Source organism: Monodelphis domestica, chromosome 2 (genome assembly GCF_027887165.1).
Source record: "Monodelphis domestica isolate mMonDom1 chromosome 2, mMonDom1.pri, whole genome shotgun sequence".
NCBI classification, from domain to species: domain Eukaryota; kingdom Metazoa; phylum Chordata; class Mammalia; order Didelphimorphia; family Didelphidae; genus Monodelphis; species Monodelphis domestica.
Window position 1 is genome coordinate 77,146,578 of NC_077228.1, and position 14,648 is coordinate 77,161,225.

Consider the following 14,648-nt stretch of genomic DNA (forward strand, 5'->3'; position numbering starts at 1 on the left):
GAAGAAGAAAGGTTAGAAGTAAGGAAGGATATCAAAATGGCAGGGAGTCCACAAGTGACAATCATAACTTTGAATGTGAATGGGATGAACTCACCCATAAAATGTAGACAAATAGCAGAATGGATTAGAATCCAAAACCCTACCATATGTTGTCTCCAAGAAACACAAATGAGGCAGGTAGACACCCAAAAGGTCAAAATTAAAGGATGGAGTAAGACCTGGGCCTCAACTGACAGAAAGAAGGTAGGAGTTGCAATCATGATATCGATAAAGCCAAAGCAAAAATAGACCCGATTAAAAGGGATAGGGAAGGTAATTACATTCTGTTAAAAGGGACTTTAGATAATGAGGAAATATCATTAATCAACATATATGCACCAAATAATATAGCACCCAAATTTCTAATGGAGAAACTAGGAGAATTGAAGGAAGAAATAGACAGTAAAACCATATTAGTGGAAGACTTGAACCCACCATTATCAAATTTAGATAAATCAAATCAAAAAATAAATTAGAAAAAGGTAAATGAAGTGAATGAAATCTTAGAAAAAAATAGAATTAATAGACATATTGAGAAAAATAAATAGGGACAAAAAGGAATACACCTTCTTCTCAGCACCACATGGCACATTCACAAAGATTGACCATACACTAGGTCAAAGAAACATGGCATACAAATGCAGAAACACAGAAATAATAAACGCAGCCTTTTCAGATCACAAGGCAATAAAAATAACGATCAGTAATGGTACGTGGAAAACCAAATCAAAAACTAATTGGAAATTAAACAATATGATACTCCAAAATTGTTTAGAGAAGAAATCATAGAAACAATTAATAATTTCATCGAAGAAAATGACAATGGCGGGACACTCTTTCAAACCTTTTGGGATGCAGCCAAAGCAGTAATCAGAGGTAAATTCATATCCCTGAGTACATATATTAAACTAGGGAGAGCAGAGACCAATCAATTGGAAATGCAAATAAAAAAACTCAAAAGCGATCAAATTAAAAACCCCCAGCAGAAAACCAAACTAGAAATCCTAAAAATTAAGGGAGAAATTAATAAAATCGAAAGTGATAGAACTATTGATTTAATAAATAAGACAAGAAGCTGGTACTTTGAAAAAACAAACAAAACAGACAAAGTACTGGTCAATCTAATTAAAAAAAGGAAAAAAGAAAAGCAAATTAACAGCATCAAAGATGAAAAGGGGAATATCACCTCTGATGAAGAGGAAATTAAGGCAATCATTAAAAATTACTTTGCCCAATTATATGGCAATAAATACACCAATTTAGGTGATATGGATGAATATAGACAAAAATACAAACTGCCTAGACTAACAGAAGAAGAAATAGAATTCTTAAATAATCCCATGTCAGAAAATGAAATCCAATAGGCCATCAAAGAACTCCCTAAAAAATAATCCCCAGGGCCTGATGGATTCACCAGTGAATTCTATCAAACATTCAGAGAACAGTTAATCCCAATACTATACGAACTATTTGACATAATAAGCAAAGAGGGAGTTCTACCAAACTCCTTTTATGACACAAACATGGTACTGATTCCAAAACCAGGCAGGTCAAAAACAAAGAAAGAAAACTATAGACCAATCTCCCTAACGAATATAGATGCAGAAATCTTAAATAGGACACTAGCAAAAAGACTCCAGATCAGAAGGGTCATCCACCATGATCAAGTAGGATTTATACCAGGGACGCATGGTTCAATATTAGGAAAACCATCCACATAATTGACCACATCAACAAGCAAACCAACAAGAACCAAATGATTATCTCAATAGATGCAGAAAAAGCCTTTGATAAAATACAACACCCATTCCTACTAAAAACACTAGAAAGCATAGGAATAGAAGGGTCATTCCTAAAAATAATAAACAGTATATATCTAAAACCATCAGCTAATATCATCTGCAATGGGGATAAACTAGATGCATTCCCAATAAGATCAGGAGTGAAACAAGGATGCCCATTATCACCTCTACTATTTGACATTGTACTAGAAATACTAGCAGTAGCAATCAGAGAAGAAAAAGAAATTGAAGGCATCAAAATAGGCAAGGAGACCAAGTTATCGCTCTTTGTAGAAGATATGATGGTCTACTTAAAGAATCCTAGAGATTCAACCAAAAAGCTAATTGAAATAATCAACAACTTTAGCAAAGTTGCAGGATACAAAATAAACCCACATAAGTCATCAGCTTTTTTATATATCTCCAACACAGCTCAGCAGCAAAAACTAGAAAGAGAAATCCCATTCAAAATCACCTTAGACAAAATAAAATACCTAGGAATCTACCTCCTGAGACAAACACAGGAACTATATGAACATAACTACAAAAGACTCTCCACATAACTAAAACTAGACTTGAACAATTGGAAAAACATTAACTGCTCATGGAAAGGACAAGCCAATATAATAAAAATGAACATCCTACCCAAACTTATTGATCTACTTAGTGCCATACCCACTGAACTCCCAAAAAATTTCTTTACTGATTTAGAAAAAACCATAACAAAGTTCATTTGGAATAACAAAGGATCAAGGATATCCAGGGAAATAATGAAAAAAAAACCCACTAATGATGGGGGCCTTGCAGTCCCAGACCTCAAACTATATTTCAAAGCAGCAGTCATCAAAACAATTTGGTACTGGCTAAGAGACAGAAAGGAGGATCAGTAGAATAGCCTGGGGGCAAGCGACCTCAGCAAGACTGTATACGACAAACCCAAAGATCCCAGCCTTTGGGACAAAAATCCACTATTTGACAAAAACTGCTGGGAACATTGGAAGACAGTGTGGGAGAGATTAGGAATTGATCAACACCTCACACCCTACACCAAGATAAATTCAAAATGGGTGAATGACTTAAACATAAAGAAGGAAACCATAAGTAAAATGGGTAAACACAGAATAGTATACATGTCAGACCTTTGGGAGGGGAAAGACTTTAAAACCAAGCAAGACTTAAGAAAGAATCACAAAATGTAAAATAAATAATTTCAACTACATCAAATTAAAAAGCTTTTGTACAAACAAAACCAATGTAACTAAAATCAGAAGGGAAACAACAAATTGGGAAAAAATCTTCATAGAAACCTCTGACAAAGGTTTAATTACTCAAATTTATAAAGAGCTAAATCAATTGTACAAAAATCAAGCCATTCTCCAATTGAAAAATGGGCTAGGGACATGGATAGGCAGTTCTCAGATAAAGAAATCAAAACTATTAAAAAGCACATGAAGAAGTGTTCTAAATCTCTTATAATCAGAGAGATGCAAATCAAAACAACTCTGAGGTATCACCTCACACCTAGCAGATTGACTAACATGATAGCAAAGGAAAGCAATGAATGCTGGAGGGGATGTGGCAAAGTAGGGACATTAATTCATTGCTGGTGGAGTTGTTAACTGATCCAACCATTCTGGAGGGCAATTTGGAACTATGCCTAAAGGGCGATAAAAGAATGTCTACCCTTTGATCCAGCCATAGCACTGCTGGGTTTGTACCCCAAAGAGATAATGGAGAAAAAGACTTGTACAAGAATATTCATAGCTGCGCTCTTTGTGGTGGCCAAAAATTGGAAAACGAGGGGATGCCCATCAATTGGAGAATGGCTAAACAAATTGTGGTATATGTTGGTGATGGAATACTATTGTGCAAAAAAGAATAATAAAGTGGAGGAATTCCATGGAGACTGGAACAACCTCCAGGAAGTGATGCAGAGCGAGAGGAGCAGAACCAGGAGAACACTGTACACAGAGACTAATACACTGTGGTACAAGAGAACATAATGGACTTCTCCATTAGGGGTGGTGTAATATCCCTGAAAAATCTGCAGGGATCTAGGAGAAAAACACTATCCATAAGCAGAGGACAAACTGTGGGAGTAGAAACACCGAGGAAAAGCAACTGCCTGACTACAGCGGTTGAGGGGACATGACAGAGGAGAGACTCTAAAAGAACACTCTAATGCAAATACTAACAACATGGCAATGGGTTCGAATCAAGAACACATGTGATACCCAGTGGGATCACGCGTCAGTTATGGGGGGTGGGAGGGAGGAAAAGAAAATGATCTTTGTCTTTAGTGAATAATGCTTGGAAATGATCAAATAAAATATTATTTAAAAAGTTTTTAAATGTTTTTGAGAATAAAATGAAACATTAAAAAAATGAAATCCACAGGGAAATTTAAAAGAAGGAAGCAGTTTGGAAAGAAAAAGAATGATTTTTGCTCTGGATATGGCAAATCAAAGAGGCTTAAAGGACATCAAGTTCAATATGTCTAAAAGGCAAGTGGGGATGAGATACTAGAGGACCGCTAAGTGATAGTGTCAAGAGAGAGTCTGGAAGTGGCAATGGGGAAGGTGAGGAGTTATATTCCAATTCTTGATCCTCTACAAGTATTACTGATATTTTCAACTCCTGAATACCAAATGAAAAGAGTTGGGGGTTGGGGCAGAGAGTGTGAACTGCTGAGAATGACAACCTAAAGCCAGGCAGGTATGAAGATTGGATTTGGCTCTCCCCTGATTGTAACAACGAAGGTACTTAGCTCTTCCATGATTGTGAAGATGAAATTGTAGTCCCCTGTCTTTTTGTTGATTTAATTCCCAGAAATGTAAGCACAGTACTTAAAGTTGAGTGGGAAGATATGCTCAAGTTAGATCTAATCACCAAAGGTGTAAATATCCTACTTGATCATGAAGTGGGAGGTCTGTGACCCACGTGTGCCATAGTGGATATAACTAATTAAAATCAACTAACTGCCTTCTGGGCAGTCCTAGAGCAGAGCATCAGCTGTGATTGGTAGACATGGAATTAGGAGAAGTGACACAAGAAAAAAGATCTTTAAATGAAAGAGACATGGGTATGAAGGGTGGTTGGTTGTTGGTTGTTGATGGTCATTCTTCTGGGAGTTTGAAAGAGATACACTTGGAGTGAAGCCTGCTGGAGTTGAGGCTAATAAAGAATCTGCCGATTGAACTGACACATGGTGAGTGTCAAGGCTGACTTCCTTTCTTTGGCCTCCTGGGGACACAAAGGAGATGAAAGATGAGGTGAAGAGGACCTCCAAAGAAAATCAGACCAGAAAGAGAGGGATGACCAAAAAGCCAGGGATGAATCCAGTCTTTAAGAACCAGAATACAACAACTGGAATTAAGTGACTTCACAAGGCAGCAGGACACTATAAAACAAAATTAAAAGAATGAAAAAATTGAGGAAAATATGAAGCATCTCATTCACAAAACAGATGGTTTAGAAAATCGTTCAAGAAGAGACAATTTAGGAATCATAGGTTTACCAGAAGACCACGACAAAAGAAAAAGCCTGGACATAATACTACAGGAAATTATTCAGAAAAACTGTCCCAATATCCTAGAAAGAGGGGAAAGTGGAGATTGAAAGAATTCACAGATCACCTCCTATATTTAATCCCCAACTGACAACACCCAAGAATGTTATTGCCAAACTTAAAAACTATCAGACCAGAGAAAAAATATTACAAGCTGCCAAGAAGAAGCCATTTAGATACCACAGAAACACAGTAAGGATAACTCAGAATCTGGCTGCATCCACCCTGAAGGACCGAAAGGCATGGAATATGATATTCTGGAAAGCAAGGGAACTAGGTCTACAACCAAGAATAAAATGCCAATCAAAACTGACTATATTCTTACAGGGGAAAGTATGGTCATTCAACACAATAGAAGAATTCCAAGCATTCATAAAGAAAAGACCAGACCTGAAAAGAAAATTTAATGTCCAAGCACAGAACTCAAGAGAATCATCAAAAAGTAATTAAAAAAGAGGGGAAAAAGAAAAACAAAACAAAACAGGAACATCAAAAAATTTTTAAGAGACTCAATGTTAAAATATGTATCCCTATAAGAAAATAGGTCATTGGTAACGCTTAACTGTTGTTATCACCTGGGCACCTAGAAGAATTACACTTAAGAGGGAATAGTGACAAACTGTATAGGATGAAAGGATAAGACATAAATAGGTATATAGATATACACATGCATAAATACATATATATGTGTGTATATGTATGTGTATATATATATATATATGTATATATATACACACACACACACACACACAATCAGAACTAAAAAAAAAGGAGAAACAAATGGGGGTAAATTGATATGTCACAAAATAGCTCATGGCGGGAGGGGGGAGAACTTTGATACACTGGAAGGGTAAAGAGTTTGGAGATAGGAAATACTCAACACTTATGTACTTTGAAACTGACCCAAAGAGGTAAGAACAATCCAATCCATTGGGGCACAGAATAGATTTGCGCCCTATAGGGGAGTAGAAGGGTAAAAAACGGACTGGTGTGGAGGGAAGCAGTATAAGGGGGGGGGGGTAAAAAGACTACAGGGGAAAATAAGGGGGGGAATAAGAACAGAGGGGGGGGTAGAAAGGGAAGTAAAATAAGGGTGGGAACTAGGGGGACTGACTATAAACAAGAGAAAACCATAACAAAGTTCATTTGGAAGAACAAAGGATCAAGGATATCCAGGGAAATAATGAAAAAAAAATACAAAGGAATGTGGCTTTGCAGTCCCAGATCTCAAACTATATTACAAAGCAGTGGTATTCAAAACAATTTGGTACTGGCTAAGAGACAGAGAGGAGGATCAGAGGAATAGACTTGGCGTAAGATCAGCAAGACAGTCTATGACAAACCCAAAGACCCCAGCTTTTGGGACAAAAATCCACTATTTGACAAAAACTGCTGGGAAAATTGTGCTCAAAGGAATAATAAAGTGGAGGAATTCCATGGGGACTAGAACAACCTCCAGGAAGTGATGCAGAGTAAGAGTAGCAGAATCAGGAGAACATTGTACACAGAAACTGACACACTGTGGTACAATCGCATGTAATGGACTTCTTCATTAGTGGCAATGCAGTGATCCTGAACAACCCAGAGGGATCTATGAGAAAGAACACTATTCACATCCAGCGGAAAAACTGTGGGAGTAGAAACATTGAAGAAAAACAACTGCTTGACTACATGGGTGGAGGGGGATAAGATAGGAGATGTAGACTCTAAATGAACATCCTAGTGCAAACATCAACAACATGGATATAGGTTCTGATCAAGGACACATGTAATACCCAGTGGAATTGCGCGTCGGCTATGGGACGGGTCGGGGAAGGGGAGGGAGGAATAGAAAATTATTTTTATAACAAATGAATAATGTTTGAAATTGACCAAATTAAAAAAAAAAGTTAAATTAAAAAAAAAAAGAATTCATCAAAGTAAGAATGAAGTTTATGATCTAGGACAATTCTAAAGGACTTTTGGGGGGGGAAAAATGCTATCCACCTCCAGAGAAGGAACTATTAGAATCAGAATGCAGATCAAAGCATATGATTTATCACATTAGTTTATCTGTGTTATTTTATGGTTTGGGTTTTATATGAATATTCTCTTTCAATAATGATCAATATGGAAGTATGTATGATCATACATGTGTAACCCAGATCAAATTGCTTATCAAAACAATTTGGGTCTTATGATTTCAGAAAACATGTGTTGAAAATTATCATTACATGTAATTTGGAAAATAAAATATTTTTTTAAAGTAAAAAAAAAAATTCATGATACATTCAAAATGTACTACTTCTTGACTCATCCTTCTTCCCTTTTTCCTTCTATTTTGCTTCTACTATGCCTAGAAGACATTTCCCTTCTTTTCCACTGAGATACTACCCATCCTCCAAGGCCTGGCTCAAATGCCAACTCTTTCATAAAGCTTTTCATGATCTTTCCCCTCACTACTGTATAAATGGAGATTTGAACGCCAGACTTCAATCCCCAGAAGTCCTTGGTACTTCCCAGAATTCCCTATAATCTCACCTGGCTCCCTACCTGGGTAAAAAACACAATTTGTATTTAAACTGGCTGCAACGCCTACTTCGGCCTTTCTCTTCCTCAACTCAGAGATTGCAACAAGATGTAAGTTTATTGTGAATGGGCTAATCAGCCCTAGGCATGTGCCTTTCTTATTTTATATTTTCTTATTTCCTTGATTTCTAATAATCTTTAATAAACCTCTAAAAATATAATAACTTTTATTACAAGAGTAAATTTAACTTTTACTGTCTGGTGACCAAATGGGAAGAGAGAAAAACTCTCAATTAAAAAAAAAAAGATAGCCTAGATGATTTCTAAGCCATGTTTCTTCAAGGCTTTTTAGCAAAGCCTCTTGACTCAGCTCGCTCCTACCTGCGGCCCGGCTCCTGCTGCCTGCTTCTGCACTCCTGCAATCTGGACCCAGATAGCTCCCCTGATCCTGACCCACCTGGACCCAGCCCAGCTGATCTCCAGCCTCCGAGCCAGATCACTCCAGGTCTTGCTGGTAGCTGCCCCAATTTCTTCAGGATCAAAAACTGGCTGATAAAAATGGGGGTTTTCTTTATTTAGGCTACAATTAGCCTCCACGTGGACTGGGGGCAGGGGATCACAGGTGGGGAGAACGAAGAGAAGGAAGAGACTTTTCTAAACATGAAGTTACAAGCATGGGGTATTTCAAAGGATATCTTTTGAGTGCACTGATTCTGTTACTTCAGGAGAAAAATTCAGCTCCTTGCAATTCTTTGGCCCAATTTGTGATTCCAAACACCCACTCTCACTATGGGAAGGCAGCTCAGAGGATTGAGAGCCAGGCCTAGAGATGGGAGGTCCTTGGTTCTAATCTGGACTCAAGACACTTCCTGGCAGTGTGGCCCTGGGCAAGTCATTTAACCCCCATTGCCTACCCCTTACCAATTTTCTGTCTTCTGACAATAGGCATCTAAACGGATAATTAAAAAAAAAAAAACAATGAACTTTAAAGAGATTGGAGGTTATAAGGCATTTCAGACTTCAATGTTTTATAAAAATCTCTCTATTTTATTGCATTTTACTGATTGTTTTGTTTAAGATTTAATTTTGTTGGTTTTAAATTAATATATTAAGGTATTCAACACTATTCTGTTACACTGAATAATTTTAATGTACGGGGTTTTAACTACTGTATATTCTGTTGCTTTTCCCCTATAACTACACTGAACAAACATTATTGAATAAGTCCATATAAAAACAGTTTTTCTGTTTTGATTTTGTAAATTGTCACAAAGAGGATAGATAGACTCCATCAGAATATTGCTACAATTGTATAACAACCTTTGGAAAATTTAATGAGCTAAATATCTTAAATTGATTTTAAGGGGTGTTTATACATGATTTTTAGAATTTTTTTAAACAATCTCTGGTCATTTTGCCTGCCCCTAACAGGAGGTAAGGTCCATTTTAGTAGCTGCAGTGAAATACAATTATAACCCCCACCTCCCACATTTATAAGAATGTGAACAGATGGGACATCACAGTCTCATACCAAGGAGCTGGGAAGTTAATCCCAGGGCATATAATACCGCTGGGGTACTCCCAAAAGAGGAGCATCTCTCACTCTTCAGCTCACTTTACCCAACATCAACAGTACAGAGTTTTGGGTTTTTTCCTAGACTCCCATATTTAGAATTTTTACACACAAGACTTTGATAGTCTATATTTTCATCCAGAAATTATCTTTTTTTATTTGGGTTTTTCTGATGTCTTTTAAATTTCTCTTGCCAATTGATTCATATACCTCATAACTCAGCCATGCATCCCTAAATGAGTGTTTTTTAAATCACCCTCTTCAAGGGGGGAATGTAAAAATATTATTATTTTAAATTGCAAAGTTTAAATTCCTTTTGAGAAGAATTTTAGGTTAAGAAACATGCTACCTCTCCAAATCCAGAAACTGAACTGTTTGGAGAAGACACCAGGAAGATGCCTCCAGACCACAAGTTACACGAGAAGATCAAGAATGAACTTTGGGTGTGGTTGATTGAACATTTATTTGTATGTGTACTTTCATGCCAAAGGGGACTTCCCCATAACTGGATTTTTGTCAATGCGTCTAACAATTATTGGTTTTGTTCTTTTTTCCTCTTATCCTCAAATTATTGTAATCTTTAAGTTGATTATGTTTTCATGATCCTTTTGGGGAAACTGGTTTCCCAATAATGATCAAGGGAGAAGGGGAATGTAAAAATGGAGATTTGAACCCCAGACTTCAATCCCCAGATGTCCTTGGTACTTCCCAGAATTCCCTATAATCTCACCTGGGTCCCCACCTGGGTAAAAAACACAATTTGTATTTAAACTGGCTGCAACGCCTACTTCGGCCTCTTTTTCTTCCTCAACTCAGAGATTACAACAAGATGTAAGTTTATTGTGAATGGGCTAATCAGCCCTAGGCACATGCCTTTCTTATTTTATATTTTCTTATTTCCTTGATTTCTAATAATCTTTAATAAACCTCTAAAAATATAATAACTTTTATTACAAGAGTAAATTTAACTTTTACAATACCCAAGGAAGAAATGCATTATCCCCTTTCTTGGTTTTCTCATGGCACTTTGTAACCTTTCTCAGGCTGTTATCTTACTTTATTTGCATTCTAGCTATTTGTATAAATTTTTCATCTCCTTCTAATAGACTGCGGTACTAATAGCAGTTAACACGTAAGGATATGTTTCATAGTTTACAAAGCAAATTTCCTCCCAACAATCTTGTCAGGTAGGTTAGTGCAAGTAATATTATGACTCCTATTTTAAAGATGAAGAAACAAGTTCAGAGAGATAAATCACCTCTAAGCCTATAGCTATATTGCTGGGATCAATCACAGATATAAAGCTAGAAAGGGCCTGAGTGGCTCACTAGTTCAACTTCCTTGCTTTGTGAGTGAAAAAATCAAAGTCAGGAGGAATGAGGCCACAAAGGGAAGAAAGGGCAGAGGAAAGATGGAAACAAAGCCATTCTTCAGACCCCAAGCCCAGCTGTCTGGCTTTTCAATGGCTTGTAGAGGAAAGGATTCTTGGCTTAATCTGTGGTGACACTGACATTACACAAAGCCTAGACTTCATCATCTGTAAAATGTGGTCACTGAGTTAGATGATCTCAAAAATGATCTGCAAGGGAGCTGAGAGATCACTTGTCCAACTCCTAATGAAGCCCTGCTCCCAGTTCCAAAGGGAGTCAACATCAGAAGGTATTCAAACCCAGATTTTCCAACTGCAAGTGTAATACTCTTTTTACCATTTAAGCTGCTTACAAAGATGAATGAATATTCCTGTTTTATTCAAATTCTCAAATTCTAAATCTGGTATTCTTCCTACAAGTCATACAGTTATTTTTATCCCCTCTAGAATTTTAGGAGTAAGTAAAGAATAAATTCTTCAGGATGTTTCAGAAATGATTGTTGAATAAATACTGATAATAAGTGCTTTGTGTATATAAAGTCACTCATGTTCTTGGTGTTCTAACAACTTCCCTTGGCTCTAGTAGAAACACACAGACCTCTAGGCTACGTATTTTATTTAAAGAGTCTTGGCTCTCCTTAGGGTTGGAAACACTAAGAGTATCTTTCTTTAACAATTCTAAAACAATATCCTGCCTAAAATCCATTTTCTCTTTATCAAAAGTCTAACAACCTTCTTTGAGGAAACAAGGTGAAAGCTCAGAAATGTAGAAAATGCTCAGTGACCATCCAGGTGCAAGGCCTTGGCCTCACCACTAAAGCCAATACTCTTTTCCCCTAAATCTTGACGAGATTAGGGCCAGGATCAGACCAAGAGAAGGAAAATGTTTTGGATTACTTCAATAAAGTGAAATCTCTTCAGAGTTCACCTTTGACAGGTGGTAAGAAGCATTCAGAAGAGGTGGTTGAAGGAGCTGCTCCAAGAAAATATTTCTCTAGACTGCTCTGATATTTTAAGTTATTATTATACTGAAATTGTTACCTATACTCAGAACATTCGGACTGTGGATTTTTGTCTATTATTAAAATATTGTAAATCATAACTCCAAAATGACTTTTGTAAGAGTTTTTCAAAAGCAGAATTTCTGTCCCTATGCATTTTTTTCCAAGTAGAAACTGATTTGATTGGTTTAGTTGAATGAATAAATTTCTTTTCCTGCAAACTTGTACCAAAAATGCAGAGTATGGAATTTTAAACTATAAGCAAATCTATGAGAAGTTGCTCACAACAAACATATGAAACCAATGTTCAAATTTTGCAGATTTGGTCATGAATCAAATCAAAGCTAAGAAGTTAGTATTCAAGTTAAGAAGCAGCAATAACTAAGTGCCAGGCACTATGCTAAGTAAAAGAATCAGAGACAGTGTGTCTGTCATTTTCATTAGCTTTATTAAATCATTTTATTTATAGTCAGAGCATTAGATGATTTTTCAAATAATAGCACACAGCATTCATTTTTTTAAAAGGCATTTCAAGACAACTCACCTTGAAATTAGTACATTTTATAGTTGTATTTACTAACATAAGTTTAGTTCTAATTCATCCAAGGGAAAATGTATGCAAGTGCCTAGCTAGGGACTAGGAAAATGAAATACATTAAAGAAATTAAGGCACAGAGAAGGAAAAATAAGTATCGGATTTTAAGAAATCTACAGATTCAGGTTTTGTCATTTAAGACAGAAAATCCTAACCTGCCCACTTTCCATGCTGGGAAAGGTTAGCAATCTGGCAATGATACAGACACTTATTGATTTAAAAGATTATGGACCTAAAAAGTTCTTCCCTGCAATTTATTATCCTGTTAGAGGTGTCACTGAATTGGTCTGATATATAAAAAAAAATGCTTCCAAAATTTTATTTCTATAAACACACACATAGAACTAGATACACACATCTATGTCCACATAGCTATCAACAGCTATATATATCGAGATATATATATATATATATATATATATATATATATGTATGTATATATTGATGAATGGCTAGATAGATAGGCAGACAAATATTTAACTTAGCTATAAGCCATCTGATATTTATAAGAGAAATTTACCTGATAGTTTCTTCTTGATACAAAGAACTAACAACTGGTCCACCAAAACCAGCATTTACTTCTTTCCCTTTCTTCTCTGGCATCTAAAAGAAAAAACAGGGACATGATATAAAAAGCAATGTTATTTAAGAGTAATCCAAAAACTCATTTTGTTGAAAAGTGAAAGATATTTTGTCCTTTACAACTTCTAGTATCTACAAGAGTTTTACAGGTAGTTTTAGAAAATTATCTGTTATTTGTGATTCTAGGACAAGAACAGTATTGCCTCCTGGAGTATAGGATATATAACAGTATAGGATGTTTAATTGCAAAATACAAGGTATTAAGGAATTATGAAGTATCATTAACTTGAGTAGATTAAGGGAAACATCTGGTTTACCACAAGAATAATTTGCAAAAGCCTTTGACTAAGTAGCTAGATGGCTCAGTGGGTAAAGTGCTGGGCTCAGTTCATCCTGAACTCAGGATGGTCCAAGCTCAAATCCAGCTCATAGATACTTGCTAGCTGTGTGTAAGCCTTTAGCAATCATAATATGACATTCCAAATTGACTGATAATGGGATACACTGTGCCTCTGACTATATCATTTAAGATACTGAAATGCTCAGGAGAAAGAATAGGTTGTTGGTTAAATCTTCATTTGATCCAGAATCCATCACACTCATTAGAGTCAAAATTTAATAACATTGTGAAATCTTTTTTGCAATAGGAGAAAACCACAATCTTCTTTCCAAGGAATTTCCAGGTGACATAGGCAAGGAGGAATTTCTTATCCTCAGCTCCTGTCTTTTTTGAAGAAGACTCTTCTTTACTGTTATAAAAAACAATATCAACAACAAAACCCCTTCATGTTGATTTCTATCTCCAAAGTATGCCAAATCTTAGCAACCAAAGTGAAGCAAATTTAGTTGTTTCAGAAGAGATTTAGGTTAAAAATTTTTAGTTCATAACCAATTTTTATTTTCTAGGCTTCAAAGCTCCCTCAGGTATTAGGTGATCTCTATGATTCCTTCTAGCTCCAAATCCTATTTACTGAACTATACGTCTTAATCTAAGTAGCTCATACTTTGTTTCTTATGAAATTGAAATATCTAATTCATAATAAAAGTTTATTAAAACAAGACTTTGAGGCTAGGAAGTTACGAGTTAAAATTTTTTTCCATTTCTTAAGTTTCCATTTTTTCCTGCCTCTTTTATAAAAAGCAAAAATATCTCAAAGATAAAAAGTATTTTAAAAAAACAGAATAAACCACCAAAAAGATCACTGAAATTGATTTAATACATCTTCAAAGTCAGATGTAACCTATGAAGTTAACACTGAGTAGCTTCTCTTGAAGGAAAAGTAAAATATGTCTATCTTTTAAAATATTCTATGCTATTTTAAATATCAATTATTCTTACTCTGATTTATTCTAATTAAAGTATGCAGTACCTATTATCTTATGCTTAATGTTTTTCATAGTGTTATCAACAAAATGTACTAGAATAAAAGAATTCAATTAAATTGCTTCTAAAATATTTTTATTTTAAATTAATTCTGAAAAATGATAAATATATAATATAGATTACTTAGGAGTGTCAAGAATCTGGAAGTGTGCTTAGCTAAAAAAGAATCTATAGAAAACTATGGAAAATTGGGGGTAGGAAAATGTGTACTTAAATGTGCCATCTGGAAATATTAGGAAGCAGTAAAA

The 14,648-nt window shown here is 35.7% G+C and overlaps 1 protein-coding gene across 4 annotated transcripts in view; it reads right to left on the bottom strand.

Annotated features, from left to right (window-relative positions):
* The window catches only part of ACBD6 (acyl-CoA binding domain containing 6), a 202,231-nt gene that overhangs the window by 144,017 nt on the left and 43,566 nt on the right, over positions 1–14,648 (bottom strand). For all 4 annotated transcript variants that reach the window (XM_056815604.1, XM_056815606.1, XM_001374505.3 and 1 more), the window contains exon 4: positions 12,955–13,037. In XM_056815604.1, the coding sequence (XP_056671582.1) occupies positions 12,955–13,037 (83 nt within the window). The remainder of the gene's footprint in view (positions 1–12,954; positions 13,038–14,648) is intronic.